The 20,263-nt window shown below is 41.7% G+C and overlaps 1 protein-coding gene across 2 annotated transcripts; it reads left to right on the top strand.

Moving 5' to 3' along the window:
- Positions 1-193: 193 nt before the first annotated feature.
- Positions 194-19,596, top strand: LOC110983275 (carbonic anhydrase 1-like). 2 transcript variants are annotated; one of them, XM_087138144.1, is made up of 7 exons: positions 194-545; positions 6,219-6,416; positions 7,157-7,275; positions 8,726-8,884; positions 15,621-15,672; positions 16,300-16,409; positions 18,266-19,596. In XM_087138144.1, the coding sequence occupies exons 1-7, from the start codon at positions 488-490 to the stop codon at positions 18,404-18,406; spliced, it is 837 nt and encodes a 278-aa protein (XP_086994270.1). In that variant the 5' UTR covers positions 194-487; the 3' UTR covers positions 18,407-19,596. The 2 variants fall into 2 exon arrangements, with proteins under 2 accessions (XP_086994270.1, XP_022098094.2); XM_022242402.2 differs by having other exon boundaries at positions 221-874.
- The last annotated feature ends 667 nt before the right edge of the window (positions 19,597-20,263 follow it).

Genomic DNA, 20,263 nt, shown 5'->3' with positions numbered 1-20,263 from the left:
CAACACAAAGGTATGTGTGTGTGGGGGGGTGCTCTCCGTCCCATATCTTGCTTTATTATTCTCGAACCACTTCACGATCCAATGGGCAGCTAGCTGGACTGTGAAAATTGGACGCGTCCACAGCTTCTGGCATTATATAACTATACTTTAACATGCGACCGAGATAACCGGAATCAACACGCAGCGTGTGTCCTGTCCTGATTGTCTGGTATCCCGTATCCATCGATATTCGTAGGTACATGCAATACGTACATGTACACTCCACACAATGACCATACCGAAGAATTCAGGACAGGTGCTTGGCTTGGATTCTTGGAAACACAACTGCCCAAAAATCATTCACTGAAAAAGAATGTGCGTCAACCAACTACGTCCGGAAAAGTGACGGTGACTGAAACCGATTATGTCCGGAATAGTGACGGTGAATGAAACCATTCACAATACCCTCTTTGGAGGAATCACTGGTTACTGACTGCGACTGCTATGGATGATCGCCACAGCTAGGGGATCAGAACGGCGCGTACTAACTACGCAAAGCACGTACGGTATGTGCATGTACACGCACATGTACATGCACATGGATATGTAGGCAGGCAAGCACCACGCTTTCGAAATTCGTTGACCCCAATCGGGACAAGCGCACACCCCTCAGTAGGCTGCTCAATAAATACCGTCACGCTTCCTACATGCACGTCATCCCTCAGCTGTCCGTAGTATCGCGTGGATGGATGATTCTCTCCACTGATCGTCCCTGACCTCCGTACCGTGTGTCGTATTTATCCTTCGCAACTTTTCCAAAGACCGGATAGTAGTTTTTAAATTTGTTGAGTTCGTTTGGAAATGGCCGTCCATTGGGGATACATCGGAGAAAAAGGTAGGCTTTACCTTTTCACGTGGGTTTGAATGAGGTATGGGATTAAAACTGTTGATAATGACTGAATAAATAGAATTTAGAACTGAGATTTACAGCTTGAACATTAATGTTTTTGCAATAAGATTCATAATTTCAATCAAAAGTTAAGTAATTCGCACAATTTCGGAAATGATGAAAACGTAACCGACGGTGATGGAAACTTCGAAAATCGGCGGGGGGGTGCTCTGCACTGGGCTTTTCTTACATGCATATTATTATTATTCGCAATAGCTGTCTCCCTCTTTCCAGCTTCAGTTCTGATGAGAACATCATATGAAATTGACCGTCTAGGTGATGCCCCGTCTGCCTTCGTTTTATCCTGGTACGAAAAAAATAGGGAATAAATGATAATTCATGCCCTTTGGTCACAAAGGGGGAAGTGTATCCATCCGCGTGATACACGCCCTTGAATTTTAGATACATTTATGAATTTGCCCTATTTGTGCAAATTGATCGAAGAGAAAATGTGACTATGAATTTCAAATCATATACGAGAGCCATGGTTGATTGGCAGATTTAATCTGATCACATTCTTGAACTCCTGATCCTATGTTATTGCTTCTGTCTTTTGTCCCCTCAAAACTTCTGTGTCGTCATGAAACACAGTCAGGCTTAAAGATAATAGCTCCCGTATTATTTTATCAGTCACTTATCGGTCGTTGTGAATGTGCATCATCGAATTGCCGCTTCACATTGATCAGTTTCCCCAAAGCACTCGGCAACCTCGCTATACGCGTAGAATGACCTTGGTAAATATGAATGATATTGCGTGCCAACAGTGAATTATTAAGGAGAATCATTTTGCCCTTGAGGGTAAGAATAGGAGGGATTTTTTCAATGGCAACAAAAATACGAAAGATCTTTTTCTTTCTTTAATTTTTATTGACACGGCGTGGCTGATTTACTTTTTTGAGCGACAAAAGGAATTTCTCCTACGCATACCACTTTTACACAAGTAAGATAGTCATGGTAAAGCATTCCTACATTATTGTATTCAACAACACAATATACTAAGTAGAAAAAGGTTGGAGAGAAGATTTCTGTCTGAATTCTATACGGTCAAATTGAACCTTGCGATATTTTTTTTTTAATTGAATTAGCTAAAAGGTACTCTTTTTTTGCTCTTTGCAACCGGGCCTTCATGCAAAAGACTGATGGAATGACTTCGTCCGAATTCCGTGGTATTATAGTGCCGATGATTACTTTGCATGAATTTTTCAGTTGTAGAAGGTATTTAATACTTTTTTCCTTACCGAAAAAATCTGAAAACACTTGGTTTCCGTATCTTCACGAACAGATATTAGGGTAAATTTGTAAGTTAATTTGTCGGCCGTTAGTGAATTTCCCAATATTATGCGAAGGATTTTACGTTTATGCCTGATTATCTGCTAATAAAACCGCATCTCTACTAAATATGCATCATGCCTCATTCATGAGGAGTAGATTAGGATGGCACCAGACTGTTTTATTATTTCGTGCGTTCCAAGCCTCCCTTTTAATAATTTTCAGAATCTGGTTAGGTATAATTTTGTGTGTTCAATCATGAATTTGAAATTATTCATCAGAGTGCAGATGCAAATTTGTCATGAAAGTTCATTTTATTGCCTTCACTGATACTCTCAACATTCAAAAATAAAGAGTTAACTTCGCTTTTAAATTCAGTATGGTCGGCCCCATGAATATAGTCTATTGACTATACGGAGTCTTAAGTGCTTCATGTCTCAGTAGTTCACATAATGTTTTCATGGTTTCGTGATGATAGCACATAACGGGAAATGTAACAGTGACGCCCCGAAGCACGATGCTCCGTTGATTTGAAGATGATCTTCGCTACTGGTTTGTTCACCTTTAAATTATTATTTTTTAAATTTTTTTTGAAGCCAGGTTCAAGAGGGAAGAAATGATAGCGGATGTGAAATTCAAAGCATTTGTCAGTAAAACTGTGTTTTCAATGGAGGTTGTGGGAAATGCATGGATGCACAAAGGTTCCCTGATAATTTCTCCTTTAAAACAAAACATCTCGAAGACTGAGGCAAATGCGGTATGAATTGCTTAGAAAAGTGCCAAACCTCGTGAATTCTTTCCAACGAGCACAAAACCACTGAATAATCCCATTTTCACCTTATACTCGCAAACGTTTTCTCGCAAAATTTGAAAACCGAACATTAGAAAATGTGCAGCGAACTACATGTAAATTTGCATAAAACGGTGCAATGGATTTTCATCTTATTGACCTCTTCCTCTTCGTCTTGCCTTTATATTCTTATTTTCATATCTGGATTTTTTAAAAGTAATGTTGTCATGTAAAGTTTAATTGATATAATTGTTAATCTTAATGTAAATTTGAATTGGTTTTGGCCTTTGGCCACCGTGATTCAAATTTAAATAAACCATAATAAATAAAGAAATAAATTCCACATCTCTTTTTGTGACACCGTATATGTACATTTTCTACAGGCGAGGACGAAACACGTTTATTTCTAGCGGCGACTTTACTACTAACTAACCATTTTGAAAATAGTTGTCAAAGACAGTGTTAAATCTGACTGTGCTACTCCTAGTCGGATCAGCACAATGCTACGGTTGTCCAGGATGTGACAGAAACAAATATCTCTGATAGTGTGCGCATGGCTTTAGCAGTGCCGACAGAAAACACTCTCTCGTCTTGAAGACTATTCTTGCGTGAAGTTGAAATTTCTGTGTTAAGTTGTTTTACATAAACCGCGAAATGGATACTGAAATTGTTGTATTTGAGGATTTTGTTTCAGTGTTGATGAAGTTCTCAATTTTTATTGAAAGTTGGCTTGATACATGGAGGAAGGAGCCTTCCTCCATGATATAACTACGTGCCCTTTCTACAAAGCAATCAGAAATACCGTGACTACAAATTGTGGTTGCGGCTGGAAATACCTGAGCCTACGGATAGTATGGAAGCCACAGAGAACAGCGGCTGTTTGGACATTGCCAATAGACTCGTTTAGCTGTGTTACACTCTCAGCTCAAACGTCCATCATGAGTTTTGCCGACATCTCGCGTGATTGATGCTTGGAAAGGCAAACAGTACGTCAATCCTGTCGATATTATCTAACGATACTGACACTTGTCAAATGTACTTTTAGAGGAGCATTTATCCAAACGAGTTTGGTACATTATGTGAAGTGAAGAGTAAAGACCAAACTATAATGGACTTTGGGCATCATTGATAGGGTATTCACGATTGGATAATAAACGGTTAGTTGGCAGTAACCAACACTGTAGCTGTTTTGACAATAATTGGTGCATTAACGGGATGGTTTCGATGCTCCATCGAGGCCAATTTGATGACAAACTGAAATAAAGTCGAGACTATCTTGGAATTATGTGCTTACGGACGGAGCTCAGGAATTGCCATCCGACTTGTTGAGATCCTGTCATATTTTATCGCGGGATGAAGACATCCTCGAATGGAGATGACAACATCCTGAGATAATATATCATGAGATGACGACATCCTACAATGACAATGCTTTAAAAGACAAAACCCCTTCAGGTCACCTGTGCGTTATGTCGTCATTCCGTGATAATCTCGGCCCTATTTTTGGATGTCATCATCCAACTTTAAGGATGTAGTCATGCTGTGATAATTTTTCCTCGTGTTGGCATCATCCCGTGAAAAATTATCTCAGGATGTCGACATCCCCAGAAATATTATTGCAGGATCTCAACGAGTCGGATGGCACTTCCAGAGCTCCGTACTTAAAGGATAGTTATACAACGCTTTTTTTGTCAACTCGCTTTTTTTATACACTACTTCAATCTATAAGGAGTATGAGAATTCAGCTTTTTAGATGATTTCAGACTTTTTGGCTTAGATGTTGACCCTGATTATCAGTTTGTTTGTACACTTGGTCTGTACAAAAGTATGGGAACTTTTTGACATTTTATCTTTTTGTTAGCTGTTTTTAGCTTTAATTTTAAGTGGCTACTCACACCCCTGATCTATAGAAAAATGTTTGACATCCTTTTGAAGTTCAGTGTATTGAAAAATGCACTTCAAAAATAAATTAGGAAATTGTCTGAGCTTTTCCAGACAAGTGATGACAATGTTGCTGTGATGTAAATCGGGGGAAGACACGGCTCGGTTTATGTTTTCTTGTTCAAATTATAAACCCCATTTCTGATCCTCGAAAACATTCCTGAGAAAAGATTACTACCTAGCTATTTCTTACTCAGTAATGAAATGCCAAAGAAATTGACATGTGAGACACATAAACATAAAATTCAAGCAGTTTTAGTCCACAGATCGATGCACCATTACGACACAAGGTCCAAAATGCAAATTAAAATAACTAAGCAAAAATTGAAAATAATGCTAGCCAATACAAAGGTGTCATTCTAAGGGTTACAGTATAAAATAACTGAATTGCAAATGTGCCTGGAGTTGTTCGTGTCCCATAATCACTGTTGCATTCGGTTGGCTTGCACATAAGTAGTTGGGGGGCTGTCTGGCACACTTTGGCCTTTTCTAAAGAAATAGGAAAAGGTCACATAAATATGCATTAACATAATAATTATTATCATTTGATATGAATAGGAATGAAAATGGGTTTAAAATTCCAGCACAGGCTGACCTTTTGTAAGGGATGAATAGGAATAGCATAGGGTCCGAACGTCAAGCAGTGTGACCTCGTGTACGGTTAGAAAGAACTAAGAATAAAGGAATGGGTAAAAAGTCCGGCACAAGTTGACCTTTTGTGTGGATGTATCGGTAGAAAATTATGGTACAGGTTGACCCTTTGTATGTTTTGAAACGAAATAGGAACGAGGAAAGGGTAAACATTCTGGCACATCAGGTTGACCTTTTGTATAGGATGAATTCGAATAGGGTCAGAAATGTTGGTACTACTCACATCAGACCTGGCGAATTAACCAAGACTGTGGCTGGGGATGGGGAGATTGCCCTCGTATGGTGAACCTCCAGTAAGTCACGCCTGATCGGCAACTGGTGTTGGAACTAGGACGTACCATCACTGCTCGTTATACATCCACAGGCGTTCCACGAGAATATCTTTCACAATTAAGTCAAGTTTTGTTTGTATTTTCAGTTGTAAGTCCGAAATCAAGTGGTTTGATAATGGGGCACTGAGTTTACAAACTGTGTACAATTTAAAACTGGCCTTATGCAAGAAGAAAATAGCAATGACAAATGCGTGCATTTTTCGTCGTGTTCGAAACAATTTCTGCAAGTAAATTGAATCATTTCGAGAAAGAAAAGGGCGTAAGCGAAGCCCGACACTTATTAGCGGTTGTGGTATTGTTGTTGTAGGACCGGCGCACTGGTGTGATGATTTCCCTGATGCTAGCGGGAACCGACAATCACCTATCGACATCGTGACGAAAGACGCGAAGGTGGACTCGTCTCTGGGCCCCCTCAACATCAACTATAGCTCCGCTAGAAGTACATGTACTGAGGTCATCAACAACGGCCACACATTTCAAGTGAACGCCCAATCTAGCGATACCAGTAAGGATCTTGAAGTTTTTGGTATAATCATCTCTGTCATATCATTGCTGTTACAAGTCATATCATGTGGGATCATAGTTTCGTTTATAACCGGTTTTGTCAGGGGTATTCAATTCAAATCTTCCCATACTTAAACCCACAAATTATGCTCGTTGGGAAAATGATTGCAAACTGTAATTTCGATCAGCGACAAAATGCCAACCAGTGGTCGATTTTTACTGGTAACTTATGCATGAAATATATACCGGGCACCAGGCAAAATCGACAAGTGGTTAACAATTTGTCGGTGATCGAACTTACCCCTCGTATTTGTACCGAATTATGTGCCAGTCATCCTTTGAGCACAAAAATATCCAGCCGTTTTGGTTTCGTTGTATGCACGCTGATGGGGCGCGCCATCTTGAGCGAAGGTTGAGTGGTTATACTTCGATGACCCCAAACTTGAAGCGATATAGTGTAAAAAAAAATCGTTTTATATTTCACATCACTAAATTTGTTCTCGATGTTTTGAATTTCCTTCACAACAACGTATTGTTTCTGTTTTCGGAATACCATGATTTTTGGCAATATCGTAAGAGAATTTCACGATCGTGCTATTCGTCCCGGGCTATATCTGTGTGCCTGGAAACAAAAAAATGACTCGTAAACGTTTGAATTAAAATTATACCGTAACTTAGGTTGAGAACATAATTTAAGTTTTCTGCACGAACATTTCTTTATTTTTGTTCTGTCATTATAAGACTTGAGCGGAGGACCACTGTCGCACAACTACCGGCTGGCACAGTTTCATTGTCATTGGGGTAGCAATGACGGACAAGGCTCGGAACACACAGTGGACGGGAGACCCTATGATGCCGAGGTAATGGGATAGGTGTTTTTATGGAATCTTTGTAGGAAGCGATTGTGATTTGCGTATATCTGAATTTTTGGTGAACTTAAGAACCAGCGCCAGACTATAACAAGAGTGTAACTTAAAACTAAAAAGTATACCCTGTGATATCTTTTTGGCGAGAGATGCAAGATATGAAACGATATTAATACTGTGGGTTTTTTTTTCAGAAACAATATAAAGTTTTTGGCAAAGTTGCGGTAGATGAGTGTATTGTTTTAAGATTGCTTATAGGAAAGGAGTCATCGCTTTGGAGCGTCTGTCCATCGTTGATCTAAAGGGTCGAGCTTGCATGCGCTAAGCCCAATAATAGATTAACAAAGGTTCGGGTCACGTTGTTGCTGAGCAAGGCTTATTTAAAGGTAGTCGTAGTCGAGGTTTATTAGTACAAACCTTTTTGTCTCAGTTTGACCTCGTTTTCAATTTTGCTTCGGTGTTTCAAAGGGTACGGCTGGCCTCTTTTTTTATGTTCATGGTATTTCCATATTGATGAGCAAAACTGCGATGTCATCCCAGGAAGGACTGTCAACATTGGTTTGGATGCAGAAAGGGATATAAAACAGTTTTCACACATTGAAGAAGAGTATAAAGTTGCTGACAAACTGTGTCTAAGAAGAATCCATTACACGTTTTCCCTTTCAACAGGAAAGCGTTCTTGTCGTGATTTTCACGTGAATTTTTACTTGAATCAAACTGAGTACGAGACGATGCTGAATCTGTCCCGAGATTTCCAGTATCGTGCAAGGTGTACACGTGCCTTGACGCACAGTTTGCACAAGTATTTATTTACATCTGAATGTACTATAACCCGACAGGCTGTATGGATTGACACAAGAGGATGACTTGGGACAAAATTGTACTGTAGTTGATGTGGTTTATTCGGCTAGCTAGATGTGCGGCTCTCTGCCCGATTGCCAGAGCTCATAGGGATTTTATACATTTGCTGGACATTCCATTTTTCATCCATCCTACAAGTTTCCTTGCCTTATTGAGTATTGGCTACTAGTCTTTTAATATTAATACAGCGTGCATGAATATGTTTGGTTCATTTGGATTTGAGGGTAGGGTTAGTCAAATTAGTGAACATTGACTTTTCGTGGTTTCCTTTTCGGTGGGCTGCCTCATGACCCATCCGGTCCAGCCCTGCTTTCCTCCCCAAGGGCCTTGTGGTTCAACTAGTCATTCCTTAAGTGAGTCTCATTACTTGGAAAACGGTTCTACTCTTGAAGGTCAATCCGTGCAACTTAAGTAGAAATACAACGTGTGCTATTGTAACATGGTGATAGTACACAGCGTCTTCGTTTCATAGTCGTCGAGCGCCTCTGCGGAGGGCATAATAAAGTCGTCACTTCTTCCCATTGACCCTGTGACCTGATTCCCCAAATCTTTACATTTTACCGTGATTCTCTCTTCATTGCAGCTCCACCTGGTCCATTGGAACACTGACCTCTTCCAGTCGGTAGGGGACGCCCTACCAAAGGACAAGGGCCTGGCCGTGCTGACGGCATTCCTCAAGGTCGGCCAGGAGAATACCGGCTGGTCCAAGTTGGTGGCGCTCTTAAACCACATCAAGTGCAAAGTAACGTGACAATTTTGGTATAATCCTTGAAAAAAATCTCTGCTCAAATCATACTGTCATTTGTATTGTGTTGTCAAATAATACTTATAATTTTCTTCAGCTGAAGGTAGAGAATTTATGAGCAGCGCACTGGTCAAAGGTTACCAGAAACAATTTGTGGTCAGAATTAGCAGAAACCACAATTCACATTGGCTAATTCATCACAATCAATCACAAGCAGCAGGGTAAACAAAGACAAAAGAAATACTTTCGTTGCAGTTTATTTGAATAGCATGTGACTTTCCCGAAGACGAACGTGAAAAGGAGTGCAGAAGCTGAGAGACAGTTGCGTTGAAATTTGTGTCCTTGTAAGTTGTACATTTTCAATGGGCCGCTCAAGCTTGCTGCCTCAACTTACCATTAATGCGCATGCGCACATAAATTACAATTTATTAGTGAGCTGGTCTATAGACCTTTTCACTATACATGTATGACGATCCCAAAAACTCCAAACTATTTAAGAATAGTAATTATTCCAAAGCTTGAATTTTCTCCGATGCAACCAAGAAATCAAACAAGATCACACTGATATAAGGAACAAATAAACAAGTAAGGAGAATGTCACTCTTAGCATGTAAAAAATTAGGATAACAAAGAAGATGCTGATTGGAACTAGTTTACAATGACAAGGATAAAGAATGTAGACAAACCCTATCCAAACAAGATGTCCTTACAGGCGAGAGCTTGGCTGGCACCATAGTGAAAAATGCTGGACTCCACAGATGGCGAAAAACAGTTTAGTCCTTGACGGTGCAAAAATGAGCTGTTACGGGGAGAAAGACCTCGTCGAATAAAATGATCGGGCTTGAGACGAAACAGCGAGGGCGTGATGACCGTCGCAATTACGGGAACTTGATGATCCCGCAAACTGGAACTGGATTCAGTTCATAGACTCTCTCTTCCAGAATAAGATTCAGCTCTGCACTTCACTTGGTCTTGAACTTTTCTTACTAGTGTCGCTCCACATAGGACTCGCCACCATAGGTTGAAATAGTACAGAAGTCAACAATTTCTCACAGTCCGCGTACAGTAGAATTGCCTTCCAAAGTCTCTTCAGTTGTGTATGTGTGTCTCTCGCCCCTGTCCTTGGCTTCCAGAGCCCGTATTTTATAGTCTACAATTCTTCTAGAAATTTCTTCTCATTACATAAGTTTCTTAAAACAGACTTTTTAGCATTATTTAATCTTAAATTATACATTAGATATACATTATATTTTGTATTATTTGATATACAAATTATACATTAGACTATACATTAGATAACTGAAAATATCGTCAGCTTATACAAGAAATCTCCGGAACGTAACAACCACAATAATATTCCAGACTACATTGATGTAATTCGCCGTGGCCCGGGGTCAAACGTGGGTCACACACAGAATCGTTTGCGGTACTATTACATAATCGCCACACGTACAGAGACTGTGTGTAATATGGAATTCCATATCTGCCGTCGTGCGTCGTCTGTTGCGCGTCGTCCGTCGTCCGTTGTCTGTCGCAGGTCGCCCGTCATTCTTAACAAAAAGAAAGAATAATCATTGCCTCTTCCAACTGGAGTACAGCGCATCTGGAGAATCGAATACATTATTTTCTAGGTGAAATGAGTGTCGGGCATAGCGGATCGATCGAACAAGTATGTGAAAAGATCAAGGGTCAAAGTATGGTTTTCTACAGCCGCCAAAATTGCGTGGCGTCGTCCCGTCGCCCCGACCCCAAGACGCAACGCGTCGTGGCGTTGCGTCGTGCCACCGCGTCGTGTTGTTTCTTGATGCCGTCGCGTTGTGCCGTCCCGTCTTGCCATCGTCTCGTGCCATCGTGATGTCGCGTTCTGCCTTTGTTCTGTCGCGTCCTGATGTCTTGCCGTCGCTTCGTGTCGTCCGTCGTATTGTGCCGTCGTGCCTTACCGTTTCTAAAAATGGCTGGTGATTATTAAGGCCAAAAGAGGGCGCACAGTATGTCACAAGTCCTGGAAAAAATAATGTGCGTGCATAGGGCCTACAAGTTTTGATCATGAAAAATGGTATCAATGAGAACTTAACTCCGTCTCCAAGGGCGTCCCCTATTTCCACCAGACGGTACGACGCCAAGGGGCGGCGGCACGACGCGACGACACGACGTGACGGCTGAAGGCCACGACGCCTCAGGTAGACGGCACGACGCGACGGGTCGACGACGCGACGCGACGGTACGACAAGACGGGGCGATGCGACGACACGACGCGACAGAGCCGTCGTAGCGTCGCGTTGGTGGCTAAAGAACACCATATCAAAGTGAAAAATGACACTGTGTGCAAGCGTGACAAAAACAAAATTATGCACGCATGCGCACAAATGGCCTTGGCTGCAAGAAGTGTGAGCGGGCCATTGAAAACCTACAGGGGTCCGATTTTTATCATTTTCTCTCAGGTTTTCTGTCCTTGTTCATTTTTTTCTTCAGAAAATCCCATTAAAATCGTTTGTGCTTTAAAAAACGTGACAGGAGACAGGCTCAGATACGGCAATCTCGTGCACACAGGAAAAATCACGATTGTAAAGTCTTTTTACAGGGCACTAAAAATCCTGCTTCGATTAGAAACTAGTAATAATAAAGTAATTTTCTGAAAGACAAATTGAACAAAGACAGAAAACCTGAGAGAAAATATCAAAACCGCACCCCTGTACGTTTGCATGGCCCGCTCACACTTCTTGCCGGCAAGGCCATTTTGTGCGTATCCGTGTATAACTATGAATTTATTAGTGAAATGATTTATTGCGTCTGTTACCTAGGTAAAAATGCTAATGGTTTCCGCATGCGGCTAATTCGGCGTTCTTGCAATCCGCGCCATACTCTCCTCATTGCGGGAACAAAAGATAACGGGCGTTACAAAGTAAAGCGATGGTCCTTTGGTGGGGACAGTATAGGGTCGCGCTTGCGTGACCAATCATGTTCCCACCGACCCATGGGCGTAAATCCAGGGCATAAGGGATGTATTTCCCCACCCGCAGTTTTTGGACGGATGGGAAAAAGTGCTTATTATCACCACCATGCAATCAGAAGTAGTGAGAAGACAAGTCGACAATACATCATCACTAAGATTTAGTTTGGTTTCAGACAACATTGGCGGACGGATAAGAGGATGAAATTATCCTGCTAATATTAACATTTTTCAATAATTTAGATGACTTTTCAACAATCCGAATCACTGTTGGTTGTTTTAGATAACAATCTGATGATCTACCTCTATATTGTAACCCCAGAAGATCCGGGATATTTTAGACCTTCTCACGTATCCCCCCCCCCAACTGGGCTGTCACATTCCCGATTGCATAGAGTTAATCACAGGAAATTTCGTCAATATTGGACGGATCTTACAAGACCCAATTTGAGCAGGTCGAGCAGGCAACGTCTGCTTCATAGAATGAAGGATTACATGTACTCTCATTAATGACTAATATCCGTTATGATTGTCGCTCGAATGGATTTAATGGGCAGTACATAATTTGACATCCTCGCCCATCTCGGTTCATTAAATGAGGCCCGAGGCAGTGACAGTAAATGTACCAACTAATCTAAAGTAGAAGGACAACAATTGCGATCTCTTCCTCTCTTTTGTGGTTCAGATTTTGGAGGGGATGCTATGGAAGTGTTTGCCTAAGAGTCCTGAAGCAGCCAGTCTTCATTTTATGAAGTGTCTCTCGGAAATCCTTGTTTTTCAAATAGAAGATGACGGCGTCTGCCCAATTACAGGTGTAGAAAAGGGTGTAGAAAATGTTATCGACGTAGTCGGGAACTTTAACGCCCATGTACACCAAAAACAAACATGCTATGGTTGGAATCCAACCCGTCACTAAAACGGCCGTTATGATGACGACGGTGGTGAAGGACTTCGTGGAAGGGCGGTGCCTTTGCGGTGCATGGTGCGGGTTCCCCGCCGGTGCAGGGAGAGCTTCCCGGGCAATTCGGCGCGCCTGACGGCGGGCGATGACCAAGATGTGCACATACAAAATGACCGTTGCTAGCACCCCAAGAAGAGCCAGGCCAATGATCACGTTGGTCAGAGCTGCTTGCTCGTCGGCCGAGCCACATTTTAAATCCCAGGGCTCGGGCGTGTTGAAAACATTGCCCAAAACAGACACGAGTGTCACTGCGCACAGAATCAAGAGAACCGTTATTTTCGATCGCCGCACGGTCACCAGGCGTTCATAATGCAGGCACCAGGCTATGGCGATGTACCGATCTATGGTGAGCAGAAACAACGACAAGAAACACAGGCAAAAGAAGAAGTACTTCGCAATGCGGAAAAGGGTGCACAGGAAAGGACCGAAGGCCCAATAACCCACAATCACATACAGCGTGTACGGAAGGAGCACACACGCGCCCATACCAAAGTCAGAGACAGTCAGAGACATCATAAAGATCTTGGTGGACGGCTGGAAATTGGGCACACGCCTTATGACGGCCAAGCATAGTGGATTGAGTACTATGATCAGGATAAATGTGAGGACGTAGAGCGTGACGATGAGGACTCGAACCGCCGTCCACTCCTTCACTGGAGGGACTGGCCATGCGGAGCCCGTCAAGTTGTCTTGTAGCTCCATCTCTGTACTGATGGTTCGTAACAGCGCTCGTCATTTATTGGGCAGCAACCCGGGGTGAAGAGCGACATCAGCCGATCACCTTGCGCTGTTTAACAACTTATCTCCCTCCCTCGCAATTCAACATGAAAATCGGACGTTGTTGCACCGTAGAATTCACTCATCGGCAGACCAATATGCGTCTGTTCTCTCCAAAATCAAGCAGTGCGTGTGCAACTAGCCTACCAACACCGACTCCTGAGCCTGACGCACGATAAATGAACCAGTAATGGGTCACCGTAGACAGCCGTAACTTATTAACCAAGAAGTTTGTCCTGAATAACCATACGGAAGCGCATGAGGGCGACATATTAACCCGCCTCGGCGAGTTAGTTTACATGTAGTCGAAAAAATATATATTTGCACGTGGCCCCATGCAGTACGCTTCCGTAAATTACCGAGCTACGAAATGGAACAGGAACCTTGTGCTGTGATCTCTTCATGATTGCAGAAGCGAATATCAACTATCAAGTGATAACGCGTTCTATCTAGGATTACCAAGTGACTTCGTCACACATACGCAACACTGATTAAAAGCTCCCATTAGATGAACATGTTGCTCTTTAACTTCCGGTTCCCCGGCCATGGTTATGTGTAACACTTTTGAGTGGGCGTGGTTTAACCTGAAGTGACATCACACTTTCGAACCAAACAGCGACACTTCAAGCCCCAATTTATCTCACTCTTGCTACATCAGCAAAATCGGCACGTAGTATATGTGATGCCAGGCTAACAACCGGGTGCCGAGTACAGTGCCCGTGCACAAAAAACGTTGCAGGGGTAATATAAGGTGTGCACGATGCGGCCTGTGTTTGCCAAGATGGGAGAATCATTAATGTTGCGTTTACGCCGGGCGACCTCTTACGTGCACCGTCATCTTGACATCTACCGGTGCGCGCGCTGTGGAATTGAACGTCAAAATCCCACAGGGAGCCAAAAAACGGATTACAGACGAATAAAACAACTTCAATAGTATAATCGTCTGAAGGTACAGACGATACTTGGCAGGCAGGCTCTGGATATATAGAAAGATGAAGACGCAGGTCCAGTCTACGCTACAATAATATTACTCGGACTGTATTAATAAGCAATGCGGTTTTTCTTACTGCAGTCCTTGCCAACCCATTTGTATGATTAAAATAACCCCGTTTTCAACGTTTCATTTTTGCTTTGCTGTTTTAAAAGGTATAATGGTGCTTATTTGATTTCAATGCTATTGTTATATATATCATTGTTGTTGAGACCACTTAAGACCTTCACAAGACCACACAAGTGCAACTCAAGACCTATTCAAATGAACTGCAACAAAAGCATTCGTTTGTCATTGTTTGCCCTATTACTTGTGACCGGTCTTGTGCATGGTCTTGTGATGGGGCTCGACTAACAACTGATATTTAATACATATATTTCCATATCCATAAACACAACTGTGATGTCATCCCAGAGAGAAAATCTTAATATTGCATTGATGTGTACACAAAAAGCCTGCTGTAATTTTGACTTTTTGCTTTTATTTATTTCCATTTCTTCGCAATTTTTGTATCTGAATTCATTGCGATACTGCCGACGGCAAGCCTCTGTCAGAAAATGTCTTCAACGAGCAACTGCTGGTGCGAAATTCGAGCAGAAAACCCTTTAAACTGAACGATGTGGTTGTGTCCAGATTATACTTGGCCGCGGCTTGCACGCGTCTAAGGTTGTGGCTGCAGCCACTTCCAATAGAGTCGCGTGTAATTTCAAGCCACAGCCAAGTAATTCGGACACGGTCTGTCTTCCCTTATTGACGTCAGAGAAACTGCGTCCTCTATAAATTGTCCGAAAAAGTACGGGCCATTTCGAATGTTTCAAAAGGGGCACTTTTCCGAATACTTATCCCCTAAAGGACGTCAAATTGTTTCGTACATTGAAGAAGGGTACATATTAAAGTTGCACAAAATCTGTCTTCATCACCCGTGCCCTTTAAGGAACCGTGAGCGCGCCACGGAATCTCAGTCGGCCCAGATAGAGTCGTTTGACGAAACAGTCATTGCACGTGGTCTATTTAACCAACTGCAATCAACCGATTAACTCTCGTTTTATTTCAGGACGATAAATGCTGCATTGAAGAGGGTTTTGATCCTTCAATTCTGCTTCCAGGTGCGTCGTGTGACAGTGCCTGTCACTTTTGGTCGTCCTGGCCACCCTCTGATGGACTGCGCTTGGTTTATTACTACCCCTTCCCCTTTCCTCCCGCAACCCCCCACCCCGACCCCCCTTTCCCCACCCACTCCCCCTACACCTCTTTCCTCCCCACTACACACCCAGCCCCCCCCTGTATCCCCACTCTTTCCCTGTATATTTCTCTTGTTGATTGCTGTCATGTTGTAATGTTCTCTGTATTGTACAATGGCCGAATAAATAATAACGATAATACGGATGCGTGCTTTCCCGTCGTCCATAACACGGGTTACCAGTTTCCAAAAGGATTACCAAATTTACATGTACTTGGCTTACCACAATGTCCACAAGTTTCGACCGAGTACACAAAGACATCTTAACTGTCATGTTAAAACTGCATGCAAAGACCACCGTATTGGCAGGTGTTTTCTTTTATTCCATTGGAAATATTTGAACAGGCCTTTCATTCGTTCATAAAAAAACAGTATGGTGAATGTATTGAAATGTTCTATGTATTATGCCAAATATGGGCAACTCGAACCATCTAATGTAGGTTATCCAGAAACAAATAACTTCAACTGGGTATGCTATTTGGTCCCATTGCAGAAAATAAGAAGGACTACTGGACGTATGAGGGTTCGTTGACGACACCGCCATGCCATGAGAGTGTACGGTTCATCATTTTCCGGGAACCCGTCGAGATATCGCCGCACCAGGTAAGGAGGCAAACATGAATCGGCACTTCAATGACATACTTTACCTCTGTGTGTGAAAAACTGTATTTTAAATAAGGCATCAACCAGTCTTCCAATTCCGTATACACAGAGATCGTTCAATTTAACGCTAGGTCCATTTAAATTTGTTATAAATTGAATGCGCCAATTTATATTTGCATTCCAACATCAAAATTCGCCATTCAATCTCGCTATAGACCTTTTTCACCCACGTGACTAGATTGCGCTAAATGTACAAAATACCACTACGCGTGGACCGCCATGGCTATGGTGATCGCATATATTCCTACGGGCAGCTTCAACCACGTACAAGAGCACTTGCGAACGCTGCAGGCTTGACTAGTTTATCTTGAATAGATAGATTACCATCGGAACACTATGCACATTACCATCACAACACATCAGAGGTCCTGCACGATTGTGACATCACAGGAAAAAGGTCTATAGCGTTTATTCATCAATAAGTTCGGGGGGCATGTGGCCTAGCGGTTAGAGTTTGTAGCTTCTCATCATAGTGTCAGAATTGGTTTAGCCGTGTGTGCTTGATAGGGCAGCATCAACTAGTATACTCCCCAGGGAGCTGAGATGGTTTCAGGAATGTTCAGTTGTTGTAAGCCCGATATGCAGGGATAATGATAATGATGCAGGGTGCTCAATATCAATACGTGCGCAATATAAATCTGAATTTTATTATTAGTATTACACTACTCAAAAGAATCAAAGGAACAAGAGAGCAGAATGTTTTTGTCATGGTCTATATCGGCTACCGTTAGAACAAGAGGCATTAAAGTTATGTGAAAATCATTCAGGTGTTGTCACATAACTTGAATGCCTCGTGTTCATAGCCCATATAGACCATGACAAAAACATTCTGTCCTCTTGTTCCTTTAATTCTTTTGAGTAGTGTAGTTGATTCCAATTCAAATAGCTCATTTTTCCCCACCCATTTCCTTTGAAGCCGTTGGCAAGAAGTTGATCAAGAATTCGGATTAATTAGCCAACAGACAATTTCAACTTGCTACCCTGTTCAAATTCGTTTCTTTGTCATAGTTCTGTTTGGTATATTCACACTTAATAGGAACGTTGCTTTTCTGGGAAAGAAAACCAGAAAAGTGAATGAATTAATAGAATGGATAACACTTTGTGAACTATTAAATGTTTCGTTATTGCAATAACGGCCAACAATTGTGGTTAGCGAAAACTACTCGACGATAAAAAAAGGTCAGCTTAGGTCTAACTCTGCAGAGCTACCTCAAAATCACGTGGTATGGTTTTTCTCACGGATTCAGTATAGATCCTTATTGGACCATTTTGCATCCATTTCATCCTGCGCTTGCTCTTGCAATTTTAACTCCGTATACTCTCTGCCAATGAAAACCTGAGGCCAGTTCGAGCAAGGACCATACTTAACCATAGTTTGACTATCTGTGATCGAACGCACGTTAGTCGACGGTGGTTGGATTAGTCTAGTCAACTATTTGCGACCAGCCTACCGAGGTTGATCGCGTCGTTGGTTGCCATAAACCATTTTAAAAGTACAGTGCAGAGAGGGCACGTTATAAGAAAAATGCCGGAAAGAACATTATTTCGCTGTAATTTTTGCTATTTTCCCCTTCCTGCGGCCACCTTTTCTCCCCTTGGACCTGACAACGGTTGACTAGGGTCGTCCGCACTTTAACTTCACTGCACATGCGCTAGGTACGTCATGAATCAACCACTGGTTAACTAATGGTCCTTGATCGAACTTGTCCCATGATAACAAATCTATGTGCGGTATACCGCCCCAAATTGTGGATCAATGCCGATTAACCGTACTTTCTTTCTTGATAATTCGGCAGATTACGTCACTACGAGATCTCTTGTCTCACAAACAAAACGAACAGCCCGCGTGTGGTTGCCAGGAGCATCTCAGCGACAACTACCGTCCCACTATGCCGCTCAACGGCCGCGTGGTTACTGCATCATTCCAAGAACAGTAACGGCCTCGGAGAAGTCGCTCATTTGGAAGTCCAACGTCGAGTGTTAATGAACAATGAGGGACTAGAAACTCGCTCTATAAGTATGAAATATCCCCAGAACACTGCATCTGACGCGTAAAATTCGTTGATAGTTTTCATACAAAAATGATTATTGCTGCTTAAAGAATTAGAATTTCACAGATAATGTTGAATTGAGTTCGGTAAATTAAAAAAAAAATACTTCCAAAATTGTGTTGGTTCTTTACTAGCTTCGATTTTTTTTATCTAGTTCTACACTTGATGAAACTAATGGTTATTTCAAAGGGCGATAGTTGTTTCATTAATTTTGCAGTTTCAGAGCTCAATGAGTTTCAGAGAACACAACTTCAGTTAAACTTGTCCTATTCATTTTGTACGAGGTGCATATGTTATTTATTTCGGTAACCACCGTGAAGTCTTTCAGGAAAGGTGGAATATAAGAGAGGTTTTCAGGTAACACAACAGAACTCTGTTTCCTCATCCTGTTAGCCTTTCCAATGATGTCATTGTGTTAAAGGGTGTTAGGTGTTAAGTGTGGCATTTCGATTGCTGTGGAAAATCCCATCGGACGAAACAAAAAACAAAAAAAGTAGTTACAGATGGAGTCAAAAGGTATTCAGATCGTGTTAGTTATGCTGCATTATAGTCGACAGCAAGTTATACGTGGGATGTAATAATATACTAGATTGTGTATTAATTAAAACTCTCCAACATTATACATGGGGAAAAACTGTAAAATGACTGTTGTCAAATGTTTAATGACAAATATATTGCAAAACAATATGTGTGATGTAAAACATTCCATTAATATAAATGTCTGCCAAAGTTTTTTTTGTCATCTGTTGACGTTTGTTGCTATTCTGTGAATGAGGAATTTAGATACCAAGTGAGATTATTTATATTTTGATATACCGGTAAGCAATATTATTAGAATGTATTGTCTTATATTAAGTTTTTAATGGCGTTGCCTAGAAATATCTATTGCGAGAAATTGCATTTTATCGAATCGGGTTTCTACCAGTTTGGAACAGTTGTAATAATAAGGATTTTAGACAATTTCAATAGTGCATTACAGTAAGCGAATATTGTCAAAATAGTGTACAAGATTACAGTTGGTCTGTTCATCCGCAAACCACCTTTCGTTGAAAAAATAAAACATGAATACCACAAAAGATTATATTTGGCCAAGAAATTTTTTTCCCGATTGTGATTCGTGTACATGTATATACCAGATACACACCGTGGGGGTCTGTGGATAACAGTTGGACCTTCTTTTTAAAATACCCTTCCTACTGAGGCAAGTATCGGCTTCACGTGAATTTTTCAATGAATTTACGACGTGCATGCCTCATCACTCCACAGAAGCTTCTCTATTATTGTCTGTCTTCAGTGATAGTGCTTGTATTGATGAATGTGCATAGCGTACACATACTGGAACACAGCTAAGCAATACCACAGTGAGAATGGCTATGTTCGTGTGTGTGATGGGGGGGGGTTTGCAAATAGGCCTACCTGTCATCGTACGTGTGGCTCCATACATTTCCAGTGTATGTATCCACCTGCCTTTAGGAACCGCAGTTGCATTGACATGTTATCATGCGTGTGTAAAGCAATTGCTAGCGGTTTTAATGCTTTTTTTTGGTGAGATGACGTCAAAATTGCATCTCTAGGTGGTTTAAAGCGTGGTCCCCGTGTATATACACTTGTATCCTAGATAAATGCTAGCATGACGAAAATTTTCATTCTGGTGTACTGCCCTTGGCTAGAATACTGTTCCAAAGATTCTGAGAATCAACTCTACAGAAATTAAAGAGGACCTCTAAGGAAAGCGTGTTTTCT

This window comes from Acanthaster planci, linkage group LG06 (genome assembly GCF_054643075.1).
Source record: "Acanthaster planci isolate LZ-2023a linkage group LG06, COTS_SCS, whole genome shotgun sequence".
Lineage (NCBI taxonomy): Eukaryota > Metazoa > Echinodermata > Asteroidea > Valvatida > Acanthasteridae > Acanthaster > Acanthaster planci.
The sequence above is the reverse complement of the archived record's forward strand: the minus strand, read 5'-3'. Positions and strand labels throughout refer to the sequence as shown.